The sequence below is a fragment of the Excalfactoria chinensis genome, chromosome 2 (assembly GCF_039878825.1).
Source record: "Excalfactoria chinensis isolate bCotChi1 chromosome 2, bCotChi1.hap2, whole genome shotgun sequence".
Lineage (NCBI taxonomy): Eukaryota > Metazoa > Chordata > Aves > Galliformes > Phasianidae > Excalfactoria > Excalfactoria chinensis.
Window position 1 is genome coordinate 45,176,652 of NC_092826.1, and position 14,296 is coordinate 45,190,947.

The 14,296-nt window shown below is 40.5% G+C and overlaps 1 protein-coding gene across 6 annotated transcripts in view; it reads left to right on the forward strand.

Annotated features, from left to right (window-relative positions):
- The window catches only part of ROCK1 (Rho associated coiled-coil containing protein kinase 1), a 73,331-nt gene extending 59,796 nt beyond the window's left edge, over positions 1-13,535 (forward strand). For 2 of the 6 annotated variants that reach the window (XM_072329122.1, XM_072329123.1), the window contains exons 28-33: positions 3,872-3,942; positions 6,354-6,442; positions 7,900-7,978; positions 8,100-8,361; positions 8,924-9,131; positions 12,024-13,535. In XM_072329122.1, coding sequence (XP_072185223.1) covers positions 3,872-3,942; positions 6,354-6,442; positions 7,900-7,978; positions 8,100-8,361; positions 8,924-9,131; positions 12,024-12,027 — 713 coding nt within the window. In that variant the 3' untranslated portion in view covers positions 12,028-13,535. Of the gene's footprint in view, positions 1-940; positions 1,715-3,284; positions 3,334-3,871; positions 3,943-6,353; positions 6,443-7,899; positions 7,979-8,099; positions 8,362-8,923; positions 9,132-10,276; positions 10,355-12,023 lie in introns of those variants that run through there. The other 4 variants (XM_072329125.1, XR_011902835.1, XR_011902836.1 and 1 more) reach the window with 4 other exon arrangements.
- The last annotated feature ends 761 nt before the right edge of the window (positions 13,536-14,296 follow it).

Sequence of the window (14,296 nt, forward strand, 5' to 3'; positions counted from 1 at the left end):
AGTATTACTATAAATTTCCATTTTTGTGAAAGGAATATCTTTATAGCTGTCACTGCTGGTGTTTGAGTGTAGTAACTACAGTTTGCAGTGTAGAGTGAATCCAGTAGAGGGCCAGCATATTTCCATGATGTCTTGATTGCGTTTTATATCTTGAATGCAGACTTGCCTTGATCTTGTTTTCAGTCGTAGTAATGTAGCATTTTTATGAAAAGCGGCAACAGTTGTCTTTGTGGAAGGAAAAAACCCCACCAAACTGTAGGAATTTCTGTAATGCATACCAGAGTGTGGTATTCTGACAGGTAAGAAGAATACCAAATATAAGCTGATAATTCCCATAGAGTTTCAGTTGCAGACATTGTATTTGGAGCCCCACTGTTAACACCGGTTAGTGTTTCCCACCCCTCAGTATTTGCAGAGTGTAATCAGTATGTTCATGTTTCTATATCCCTAGATAGGAATAGTAATAGTAAGCACCTTCTCCACCATCTTCAGCAAAGTGGCTGTTTTGTAATATATTGGGAAAAAAAAACCCTTGTCGCTTGCCTCCATCTGGTAACATCTTCCCTGTTTCCTTAAAATTAATGTTTAGTCAATGTGACACTGTCTGCTAGATCTGGGAAAGTTTATAGGTAGGAGTATAATCTTTCTTTGTCTGCCTCACATGGTGCGTTGTTTCCAGTTTTCCCTTTGCAGTTGTTCATTTTTAAGCTTCTGTTTGTCCAAACTGTCACTTTGTTTTTGGGGGCAGAAGTTTACTAAGCTGTGGCAAATCAGCTATAACTTTATCACTGTTAATTAAAATATCATAATTACTGGAACTCCTTACAGTCTTTCCCTTTGTCTTCTATACTCCTGACCTCTGTATTTCTACTTTACCAACCTTTCATTTCCCTTCATTTTTTGCCCTCTTCTTTCCACATGCCTCTTACTTTTACTGCAGTTGTACATCTGATGTTAGTATTTCATACAGGTAGGACCTCTAATATATATTATAAGGACATTTCACGTGTGTTTCTAAAATGTGTTTTGATTTTGTCCTTAGAATGTGTTGGGGTTTGTTTGTTTGTTTGTTTGATTGAGGCTCTCAATTGATCAGTATCTAAATAAGAAGCAATTCTGGTGATTTGAGGAGATTCCGATGTTAGTATGATCATACTTCACACTTTTGTTAGTCAAGTAGAGAGCACGGGAGGATGACACTATCATTCTAATAAGGAAAAGAAAGACAGTCTTTAAAGTGTACATACCCTACGCCATAAAAGAGGAAATCAAGAGAATCATAGAAACGTTAAGGTTGGAAGGGACCTCTAGAGGTCATGTAGTCAAGCCCCTGCTCAAGTGAGCAAACTGAGAGCAAGTTCCTTATCATCCATCACCATGTCTGGGTGACTTTTGAAGATGTCCAGGGAGGAAACACCACAGCCTTGGTGTCCATTTGGATCCCCAGGTCCTGCCCTTCTGTATGTCCTAGTCTGTGAGGTTGTTCCTGCCCAGGTGCAGGACAGTACTCTTCTTCTTTTTTAACTAAATGAGATTTTTGTCAGCCCATCTCCTCAGCCTGTCAGGGACCCCTGGATGGCTTTGTGTCACTCTGGTGGCAGTCAGCCGCTCCACACAGATTTGTGTTGTCAGCATATTTACTGAAGATGCACTCAAAAACAATCTGTACTGCAGAATAAAGATGTCAAGCAGGACTGGAGCTGGGATCTTCTGCTTGTTACTGGCCTTCAGATTGACTCATGTTTCAGCTGATGTCTCCAGTGTTAGAATCCTTTCTGAATCAGTTGGAATATTTCCTTACTATTGTAGGACACTTAACCTGTTGTGAATTGGTTGTTTTCATCTGAATTGCAAGGTCATAGAGTTGTAGAATTGTTAGAATTGGAAGGGAGCCTTAAAGGTCATCTAGCCCAACTCCCCTGCAGTGATCAGAGACACCGACAGCTCAGTCAGATTGCTCGGATTCCTGTCCAGCCTGACCTTTAGTGTCTCCAAGGACAGGGCATCTGCCACATCTCAGGGCAAGCTGTTCAGAGGCTCACATAGCTTAAACAGCTGAGTTCTCTGGCACTTTTAACTGAAGGAATATTTTGATGTATGTTATTACATGGTATTTTACATGACTAGCTATCAAAGTACGATCCAGCTGTCTTGGTGAGGTTTAAATGGAAATACAGTAGGAAATCAAATAGGAAGGGTTGACTGGAAGGAGTTAGTGAGGGAGTAATCCCTCACTTTGTTGTTATGGGAGGAGTCTGAGGAGCAGGAATTCTTTAAGGTGGAAAAGATACTCTATTGCTCCTGAAGGCACCTGTATTACTCAGCTCAAAACCAGTAAAAGCTCATGAATCAGTATAGCAGTGGTTGTCTTCTCTAATTACAACTTAGTGTTAAAACCCCTATTTATTATCCTGAATCACTATTGTGGCAATATGGATATAAGCTAGGAAGATGTTTAAAATGCAAATCCATCTTCTAATATGCATTGAGAGAGAAGAGTTGTAGCTGTCAGAGATGTTTTTCTTCATACTCTGTTTGGGTCCAGCTGGCCATCAGGTATTTTCAAGTCTAACTTTGTCTTCTTCTTGTTGCTTTGTAGAGACAAAGTTGGAAAAATCTTTTTCATAGTTTGGGTTGCTCATATTTTCTTAATTACTTAATCGGAACACTCATAAATATTGTTTGTCTGGATCAGATACTTGTGAAATGTCCGGATGTGCATTTGCAGTTGTTAGCTAACTCTGTCAAGGAAAATCAAAAAGCGCTGTAAATATTACTCACGATGAATGTTTGTGGCAAGGCTGGAACAAAATAGCTCGTCTACCCTTTCATGAGTACATTTAGTTCCAGTCTCACGTTAGCTGTTGCTGAAAAGGAGCACATTCAGGAAATATTTTTGACTGCAGTACATTATTATTCATAGTTCAGAAATTCTCTCATTCAAATAGTATTTGCTCACTAGAATAGATATATAGTAGACAGAAAAGAATGTCAACCAATTCACTTGTAACATCTTACCCACTTTCTACTGCCTTTGAAATTTTTTTTCTTTGTAGTCCGTATGCTGTAGGAATAATGTTGGAAAGCTGTGTTTGTTTCACAGCTTGTTTTATTGCCAGGTGGGGCTGTCAGGCAGGCAGGCTTGTTTTTCTTGTGACCTTTCTCTGTATAATTGTTGAATTGGTAATTTCATGATAGCAAAATAAATGATTTTAAAGTAATTTTTGAAAAGCTGTCCACTGAAAATCTAAATAAAATGCTTGTCTCTTATTCCTTATATCTAGTTGATTCTTCCTGCATTCCTTATTTATTTATCTCCTATGCTTATCTTCTGTGAGTAATTGAACACCGGTGTAGCTTTGCTTGCTCTTGTGCGCTCTTCTTTTTGTTTCCCTTGGGAAATGTGGATCTGATTTACTTGCTGCATCTTCCTGCTGAACATTTTCATGTATCCCCTATGAGTGTTAAATGGTATTTATGTTGAAAATTTCTGACTTGTCCTCCATTTAAGCTGTAATACAGTTCCAAAGCCAAGTCTTTTCTGTGGCCTGACCCTTTGCAAACAGCGAACATTGTGTTTAAATGTTGACATCAAGGAAAGCAGCTTCACTTTATTCTGCAGTAACTGTATGATCAAGTTTGTGACGGAGCATGAAGTAAATGCTTATATCTTCCTTTTATTCAGCTGTGCTTTTTATTCTGCTTTGCTGAATGGGTAATTGCCTATTACTGCATGTAGTACAATTTTCCTTTCTAGTAGTAGTTTGCTTTGTGTTATTTTGCTTTACTATGTATAATTATTTAATATAAACAATAACATAAATCTATACAGTTACTTACTGGTTTGATTTTTTTTATTTTTCCAAACTAGAATCAAGGCTTGAAGGTTGGCTTTCAATACCAAACAAGGGAAACATAAAGCGGCACGGCTGGAAGAAACAGGTACAGATAGATTTCTTTTGTCTTCCCCAACTCCCTTGAAAAATTTTGGTTTTTATCATTGTTTTGCTTTGTTTTTAGGCATGCAGTACTGGTGGAATTGGTTTTACTGCTCATATTTAAGAAGCAAAAAAAATGAGAGTAATCTAGTTTGTGTGCCCCGGTGGTGCAGTGGTAGAATTGCTGCTTGCAACACCGGTGGCCCAGGGTTCAAATCCCCCTTGTGGCGCAGGGGGTAGAAGTGCTGCTTTGCTACACAGAGGGCTCGAAACCCGGGAGCTGGACTCGATGATCTCTAAGGTCCCTTCCAACTCGCACAATACTGTGATACTGTGATATATTGCTTTATAGAGAAAGAAAATGATGTGAAAGGAGGACGGAAATGCAACAAGTATCAGGAATTTTTGTTTGATATCTGAGACTGTCCGACTCTTGTTCTAGAATTGATTTATCCAGCTTGCTGTCAGATTTTGGCAGTGCTTAGGCACAAAACACATTACTTTATTCTCCTCTTAATTATCTAAAACATTACATCTTTTTTCTGTCAGAATACATCTTGTAGGCATCTCTACGTGTCTTGACTTCTAGTATATTTATTCACCCTTGGATGATTAAATTTATAAACTTAGATAAACTCAGCTTCTCCACTAAAAGACTCAAACTTCTTCAGGGATGCAAGATATTGTAGTCAGTTACTCCATTCATACTCTTCTATTTAAGGAATAGTTCCTGCACTTTGAGGGCATTTGAGCTGCAAGTGGCTGCCTCTGTAAAATGAATTGTTCTGACAATTTGTTAAGCTGAATTTCAAGCTGCTGAATGATGGGCTATGTTGACTTGAGTGTTTTGTTGGCTTAACTACACTGCATTTGAAACAGTGTCTACCATCCGATAACCAAATTCTATCAGAGTTGGAATTTCCATTTGTTAGCAGTAGTCATTTTAAGGCTTCACTCTTACTGTGAAAGGCAAAGAAGGCATTGGCTTTTTCTGTGGAAGCAGATTAAAAGAGTACAAGCACAGAGGTTTTCTGTGGTGGGGCAAATTGCAGGAGGCTTGCACCATGAAGATTTAGCAGTTACCTCGACTGGGCTTTGTATTATAGAATCCTAACTGAGGACCTGAGATCAGTAAGTTGAGGTGTGCTCAGCTGAAGCGTACAGCTTGTGGAACACACATGTCAGACACTTTCCTATGAACTTGTTAAGGTCACTTTTGTATTCAGATTGTGAAGTCAGACTCATACCTGTGTAATGAGGAAAACTCAGTCTGCTCTTGTAGGAGGAGTGATCGGCATTTACATAATAGTCAGTACCGGTGTCATGCAGAAACTCATTCAATACCTGCCAGTAACTGGAATTCAAGAGAAATTGTTTGTGTATTCTCTTATTTCCCTTACTTTTGAGTTGTATTATACCAGAATATGGAGCTGAATATGGATGGACCAGTCTTTTAGTTCCCTTTTTATACATATATCTTTAATATATTGTTTCTAAAATGCTTGAAACTACAGGGGAGGGAACTGCCACAGCAATGGCTGAGCTTTTGCTTATGGACAGGTGTAGCAAAGATGTCCTAGTGAAGAACAACAAGCAGTGAATGCTACAGATCTGAGCTCACTGGGAAGTGCTTAGGTTAGAGGTGTTTGACCTTAACTTGCTTGTGGGTTACAAAACTTATTTTCTCTGGACAACTAGCTTTATAATTCCTGTCATATGAACAAGTTTTTGTAATCCTGTGTGATTAGGAGCAGCACTGAGAAGGTGACTTTGTGCTTTAAGTTGAGGGCGATATAAATGAGCTTTCAGGGATGGGTGGGCAGGTGTTGTAGGCATACTGAACATTTGGGAAAGAGGATTGTTGCAGAAGAACATTCATTTATTTTCTCTTCCCTTTTTTCTTCCTCTGCAAACTTTTCCTTTACTGTTTCAGTTTATTCCTAGACTTGCAACGTATACCAGACTATCACCTGTTCACTTTTACTACTGATTTATTTTTGCTCCTTGTCATATTACTCCATTAGATAGGAAGTAGATTCTGAGCTCAGTTGCTAACTCCTTCAGGCTACCAGTTATTTGGTGCAAAGCACCAGTGAGTCCTGCAGGTCTTTGGACTACAGGAGGTGTTTGCAACGTATTAACAAGCGATACTCTGCATTCTGGTTGGAGTAATTTTTCATATCAACTTTGCAGCCTCAGATGAAATTTGAGTTCTGTACAGATAGACTCCCAAAGTCATTGAGGACATCGTAGAGTTCTGCCATGGCAATACACAGTCACTGTGGTTGTGGTGTTGCACAACTGTCAGGAATATCTCTGGACGAGGACTTTCTCATGGTCTTAGGAAAATACAACTGGATAAATGCTTCTTTTTAGTATTTGATTTTAACTTGTTTTTGCCTTTTCTTTTCCCAGTACGTTGTGGTGAGCAGTAAAAAGATACTGTTCTATAATGATGAAAAGGACAAGGACCAGTCTAATCCATGCATGGTACTGGACATAGAGTAAGTACAGTCACTCTTAGCTTTGTGTTGGCAAAAGAGCACTGTGTTCAAACTGATGAGAGATCTGTCAGCTTGGAATCAAAATTCCATAAATAACTCTGAATTTCCTGTACTAACTGGAAAACGTGTCTTTGCCCTTTGCCTGTATTTCAGAATGTTGTTATCTTTAATGGAAGATCCAGTGTTTTGGGTGTTTGCTTGTTTGTTTTTTGCATTGCTATGGTTAAAAGAGAGAAACTAAATCACAGAATAGTGTAGGTTTTTCTGTAGTCACTGGTCTGATTTTGCAAAAGAGATGAGGCTTATTATGACAGGGACAGAAGCAGTGGAACCTACCTGTTCTACCTCTTTTTATGATTTAGCGTTACATTTAAATATGCGGGTTAAAGATTGGGATGGGTGGTAAGTTGTGGCACAGCCCCCCCAATATTTTAATGACTGGTTTGTCCTGTTACTTCAAAGAGCTGTTTTCTAAAGCAGGTTGTGATATCTGTGGGGCACACCAAAGTAAGGTACAGGCTCTTAGATTTTAGGTCTCACCTCCTTGCCTCATAACTTGTTCTTGCAGTCTGAGAATGGATTGGTGTTGACCAAGCCTAAAGCATAACTACATTTTCCAGACCATTTCTATTAAAGAGGAAAAATAAATAAATAGTGTCCACTGTATGTTGGTTGTCCATAAGGAAAGATGTTTCATGTATCTCTGAAACACATCACAGTTACATGATTGGCTGTGATGTTTGATCAGGTTATGGGACCTTACAGAGAAGTAACTGAAAAAAGGCTTTAAAATGCATGAAGCAATCTACCAGTGACTGAGAGATAGAGGGGTCTGGAAGGAATCACCAAGTCAGGGTGCACCTAAGCTGCCATTTGCATGTAAACAGGAAAAGCGTTATTTTCTCTTTGAGCTGTTTCTTAATCTCTTTTCATAAACATCTGTTATAGCTACCGTTGAAAAGAGTGCATTAGGCTGGATAGGCTTTACATCTTCCCCCAGTGTGGGATGATGTTTATTTCAATTTTAACAGCACTTTCAATGCTTTGTGCCCTGGATTGATCCTTATGATCTTCTGGCATTGACTGATTGATAACATGACAAAGGGGAAAAAAGCAAAACTGTACTTCCATCCAGGGTTATCGGTATGCTTTTTTAGCAATAGTGTAGACTTCCCGGTGTTCTAAGAAAGAATTGAAAAGCCTTTTTCACAGCTAATTTTGCTAATATCTTGGACCTGCTGTAACATCGTCCTCTTTCCATGCTATGAAATGTGTTGGCTTTACTTGAGTAAGGCTAACTAGATTTACTAGACAAGATCTGTAAGGTGTTGGTGAATTCCTAAAAGCATATTGCAGCCTTGAAGTATGTAATTTTGCTTGCATAAATAAGATTTGGAAGAACTTGAAAGCAGTTTGATTATGGTCACATTTTCTGATTGGTCTTTCTTTTAATCTAGTAAGCTGTTCCATGTCCGACCTGTGACTCAAGGAGATGTATATAGAGCAGAAACTGAAGAAATTCCTAAAATATTCCAGGTAAAAAGGAAGTGAATTGTCATTTCCGTTCCAGTTCTTTTCAAGAAAACATTTGGTGATTTTAGAAATTGTATAGAAATGTTTAATGCTTCAACAGTAACATGCAGCGTTCCTTTTTCAGATTCTGTATGCTAATGAGGGGGAATGCAGGAAGGATGTGGAGGTAGAGTCAGTCCAGCCTGCAGAGAAGACCAACTTTCTAAATCACAAAGGCCATGAATTTATTCCAACAATATACCACTTTCCAGCCAACTGCGAGGCCTGTGCCAAACCTCTTTGGCATGTCTTCAAACCCCCAGCTGCCCTGGAATGTCGAAGATGCCATGTGAAGTGCCATAGAGACCACTTGGATAAAAAGGAGGAGTTAATTGCACCATGCAAAGGTATCGGTACTACTTATGAAGAGGCAGCTTTGAGAAGCCTCTTCAGGGAGGCCTTTGGTGCAGGGAGGCCTAATGTGGCTCAGCTGTGAGAGCACAAGGGGTTTTGCCCAGGTGCTGCTCCACTACCTGGTTTCTCAGGCATGCTTTCTGTCAGCTGGTAGTTGGCCGTGTTGGGGACAATGCAGTGACCACATCACCAAGCTGTGCTAAGACCTTTGAAGAGTGGTTCTTCAGCCACTTCACAGACTGGGGGCAGAGTTCCTGCAGTGCTCCAGTGAAATGGAGTATTTGGGATACGTGCTCCAAAAGTCAGTCATAAGGTATCCACACAGCTTTCTAGCATAAGCCTGAAATCAGTGCAGGTCCTCTTATTACTTGAGTATTAAAGTCAAGGAACAAATACTGAAATAATATTTGCGATTTCCCCTGTTGGTTGTACTCTTCTAAAAACACGAACCATTCCAGGTGTGCACGTTGGTGCCATTGCTCTTTATGGTGGAACAACTGGTAGGTCATGTTTCTCATTCTGATAAGGAATTCATCTTCTGCCTTTTACTTACAGTGAGTTATGACGTAACTTCAGCAAGAGATATGTTGTTGCTGGCATCCTGTCAAGATGAACAGAAGAAATGGGTGACTCATTTAGTAAAGAAGATCCCTAAGAACCCACCGTCTACTTTTGTTCGTGCTTCTCCTAGAACAATGTCTACAAGATCCTCAGCAAACCAGTCATTCCGAAAAGCTGTTAAAAATACTTCTGGAAAAACGAGGTGAGAAACTTCATAGGCTGTGGGTCTTTTTTTAACTAAAAACCATAGATAGCTGTTTGTAAAATCTTATTTAAGAGGAAATAGTGAAATAACGCCATAGTGGAGACTGTAGAGCATGTGGTCTAAACCTGTGCTCAGATCCTGAAAGCAGGAATAGACAGAATTCATCATTTCTCCTTGCTCTCTCATTTCCCTTCTCCTGTCCTATGAGTTAGTAGTAAAGCTGTTTGTGGCCCTGTGTGTTAACCTGAGCCAGGTTTAAAATACCTGTTTTGTAATGCTAGGATTTTATGCTAAATTTATTTTTAACCTGCATCCTCACACAGTACAGCAAGGTCCTTTTTCTAAGAATAAGTGAGTAGGTGGACAGTTTGAAGTGGAAACTAAGGAAAGGGTCATTCTGAGTGTCTCTGCCCTATTCGTTTCCTGTCTGTCTTCCTGTACACTGTGGGGTGAGCAGGTCCTTTGGAGCAGAACTTCAGCTGCTCCTTATGCTGCCACCCACCCCCGCAGCTGCCATGAGAGACTTCCTACAAAGGGGCTCTTACATAATCAGCTGATGTCAGATTTGCAGGTTGTGCTTCATTTCCATCTGTAAGGGACATTTCTCAGCCTTTAATGTAAAGAATGATGTCAGTAAAAGAAAAGTGCATTTTTACTGTCTTCCTGGAACGTGTAATAACAGATTTCTCTTTAAAGGTTGAAATGGAATTGGAAAGAATTATTGTAATATGCTATTTGCGTGCATCTTTTAGCTGTATTAATTGGGATAATCTGAAACAACACTTAAATGATCTTGATGGTGCAATTTAGAAATCATTCCCTGTTATTTGAGTATATTTGTTCTTCCCCTGTGCTGCCAGACCTTGTCCTTCCTTTGTTTCACATTCTCACAACTCAGAGATGAATACTCACACGATATCCTGCATCTTTTCAGCATCTTGGAGCGCAGGCTGCGAGGTGTGAATCAAACAGATAACAGTTGTGGGACTCTCCAAGAGTTTGGCCTGAATCCCTCAGCAAACTTGTTGATGTAATTGATATTTGACCTTAGAAATTTTGTTTCTTATGCTTAACATGCAAATAGTTTCTCAGAACATGTAATGAATCTACAGCAAGCTCTGTTTTACCGCTGCATATTATAGGCGCCAAGTATGGAGGAAGAGGAATATTGAGCATAAGCAATTTAGAGAGGCACAGCTGTTGGCCAGCGAGAGCGCTAGGTACGTGTGTGCTGCCAGCCTGCTGTGCTGTGTGTGACATGTATGCAGGAGGCAGCTGGGGAGCCCACACAGCTCACTGGTGCTTGAGAAGCTGCTTGGGCGGCTTTGCAGCATGCTCCATCCCCAGCACAGGGGGAGACAGCTGACACTGGGTTAACTGCAACAAAATGGGGCTTGCGTGGCGCTTGCAGATGAGGAAAAGATACCTATCATGTATGCTTTAGAAAAAGATGAGATAGGAACTTGTTCTGAGCTGTTTTGTTGTGGATGGTTTTCTAACTCTCAGACACATTTGATGCTGCTGCTGACTGTGAACCAGTTAGTGACTGCTGTGCCCACATAGCACCGCATGTTATATTCTGTATGTTTAGGAAGGGAGAATTCCCTGCTTAAGGAAAGTCCGCTTCTGGTGCTCCTGATGTTTATTTAGTTACATAAACATATAGAAGGTGTTACATGCTGAGCACTTCGCTGGGATTGGGCAGTAGCTGAGTTAACCCAGCAGCCTGTTTCCACTGTAAGAGGAGGATTTTCCTTTTTCAGTCTTCTTTCCCTGTTCTCCTATTGTTGCTCCTGGGTAGGTGCTTAAAATGGTCCTTTTTGGTCCTTTGAACAAAGATTCACAGTTCAGCGTCCTGAATGTCAGGAAGCCGTAGCCTTGGTTCACTGAGCTGGTGAGTGGAATCAGCCCCCTGGGAAGTGTGGTGACTGCCTGAGCTGAAGGCAGGTGGGTAGGAGGGTGGGCTGCTCCTCTGGAGTCAGGAAGGTGGAAGGGGGAAACTGGAAGTCCTTTCAGGCAGCGGAGTTAGATCGGCTTCCCTGAAATCAGCGCTGCACCCTGCAGTTCTGACCCTGACCTCTTTGGGAGTAAGTGGAGGAGAGCAGGGAAGCAATGGTGATTTCCATGGGATCTCTGTGTATCGTAGCTTTTGCTAAATATGTGGAATTCTCTTGGCAAATGGTACGGCACAGTCTGGTCTCACTGATGGATGCAGACTTTATTACATCCTTAAAAACATTTTAGGATATTTCATTCAGGTTTCATCTGGCTTTCCTTGTCGTTGGCAGGCAGTGATATTGTAGAGAATTGCATCAGAGCCTTTAAAAGGAACTTCTTAGTCCTATTATTTAATAACTTAATCACAAAGAAATATGGATTGTAACTTCATGATGAATTAGCCAGCAGTTGCAGTACTGCTTCTAGATCTGAAACTACACTTCCTAGTTTACAGCGGGATGATTTATACGCAGCGTACTTGGACTCGAGCACCTATTGAAGTTAATGCATGTTTCAAACAGACCTCCCGTGCATCAGATGAGCTTTGGCAACTGCATGCGCGTGCTCTTAGCCCTACAGAAGCCTTTCCTAGCCCTGCGAGGGGACAAAGGTCACCTTCTGTTTGCCACAAGAACGCTTGTCTGCTCTGATTGGTTTACTGGTAAAGCTGCAGTAATGCTATCATGTCTGATGTCTGTGTTCACTTCATGTTGTCAGAAGTGAAGAGCAGTTGGGAAGGTTGTGTAGGCATGTTCTTATTATTGTACATGTCAATTGGTAAAAAAAATAACACGTTTTCTTCTCTGAAGTTCTGAACAAACGTGCAGAGATGTTACAAAGCAGATTTTTAAACACTTGGTATTAACTGTCCGTCCTTTTCCTTTGTTCCAGCTAACCACGTGTACAGTGCTTAATGGGATCTCACGGGATGCGGTCTGAAAAACGGCTTTTTAACCACACAGAGCAGTGCAGATGGGCTGTTGTTCCTTCCAACATAACTATCACAGGCTTCAGGGTTAAGATTGCTATTACTGTCTCCTCCTTGCTTTGGCACAAAAGCACACTGAGGGTGTTTAATTGCGGGTTTGCCTAAAGGTAGATTAGATTAATTATTACTGTGTAATGCAAGTTAAAGCAAATAAAGCTTAGCTAGGTGTATAAAAAAAGGTGCTGCCTTTTTTGGATCTAAAAAGAAAAAAAGCCTGTAAATCACAATGAAACGCAGCCAACTTTCTTCATATCGGTGAAAGAAGAGGACTGTTTACCCTCGGAAGGGGATATTTATGTCAAGATGAGCATATGAGACTGAGTAGAGGAGGAAGGTTTCTCCATGAGAAGGACTGCAATTGCTTTCGGGACTCAACAGTTGTGCTCTTGAAGACTGCAGAACTAGCTTACAGACGAAGCCTTATCACTTGAACTTCAGTGCCTTCACTGCAGAGCTCTTAACAGCCTTACTGCTGATCACCCACTATGGAATGGATCAAAGGGTTAAATATCTTACATTACGCTTCTCAAAATACCGATTCAGCAGGTTTGTAAAGGGGGGGGAAAGCCAAGTAATTGCCTTTAATCTATGCATTTTTGCCAAGCCATACTGAATTATTTTACTATTAGAGGCATTAGAAACTAACAGGAAAAAGAACCGAGTTTGGAAGCATATTTTGGGGTACATCATTTCTGTAATTGAATACTGTACTGCTTTACAAATCCAAGAGATAACGTACATTAAGTTAACAAACGTGTATGCACTGTTTGCAATGTAAATTATTCTTAGAACACTTTTACTGGGTTTTACGTTGTCGTTTTAGTGCCTTAATTTGAGTTAATTGTATGATTGCCATGTCAATAATTGTAGAAATATAAAAACTAAAGAAAGGAAACCTCTGAACAAACCTGTTGCGTTATCAGTGGTTTGTGCTGAACTTGGTTTGGTTGAAGTATTGTAGATGCTGGATGCATTTTCTAAATTAAATACCATCTTTGAATGGGAATTCCTCTTACAAAGAAAGACCGGGTCTGGTTTATAAGGCAAGAAACGTGCGGGCAACGGGAATAGAAACAAAAAGCATTTAGCATAAAAGCTTCAGGTAATTCAGGAATGTCAGTAAATGCTGTCGGCCTCTTGCTTTGTAGCAGGAATGCATTCGTGGTTATATGGGCAGTATGGTTTTATTTTATATTATTTCTTAACCGAATACCTCCTCAGTAATTTATAATGGCTTTGCAGTTGTGTATTAAATAAGAAGCACTGGAAAACTGATTCGTCCTTAGGACGATTTGCATGTTTCAAGTGGTATTGAAAGCCGCACTGATGGATATGTAATAATAAACATATCTGTTATTAATATGGTAATGACTCTGTGCTCATTTAATGAGAAATAAAGTAATTTATGGAAGGACTCTTCTGAGAACGACTGGCATGGTGTTTTCTCCTGACTGCAGTTTATACACGATTCTGAGCGTTCAGAGCCTGCAATGGGTTCTAGCACAAAGTACGTTTGCTTCTCAGTGCCTGGGAGACTGGGGAATGTTTAGTTACTGTTTGATGTAGTAAAGACCATCCCAGATTTTTTATTTCCTTATTCTCCTGGCCTGCTGTAACCTATATTTATGATTCCAACGTGTCTTGTGTTTGCAAAAGGTCTGCTGTAAAGATGCTTCATCCTTTCTGGTACAGAAAGCCCACTCGTTTGAGGGGAAGGAACCCAGTGAATGTTCAGAAGGGAAAGGCTGACCAAACAGCACGTGCATCCCATGAAGCTGTCTGGGAATCTCCCTGGCTAATCCACTGAGGTCTGCAGAAGAGTGGGCCGGTAGGGACAGCGTGCAACTGCACGCCCTCGGAAGGTCTCGGTGATGGGAAACGCAGATCAGCAGAAGGAGATGATGTAATTTCGGAAAGTTCCTCTATATGGAGCGTGCTGTATTGGCAATATCAGCAACTTCCAGAGCTGTGAATGAAGCACACTAAAGATGACCTTTCAGATCTAGAGTCACTTGCAGTGTTGTCAGATTGCAAAACAAACGGGGCCACTCTGACCTGCTTTGTACCCCTACTCTGTATTGAGAGGGGAAATAATACGTAAATGTGATTATATATACCTTATGCTATGATATTCCTATACCTGTACAGAGCAATATCTAGAGCAATTGAGAATGCC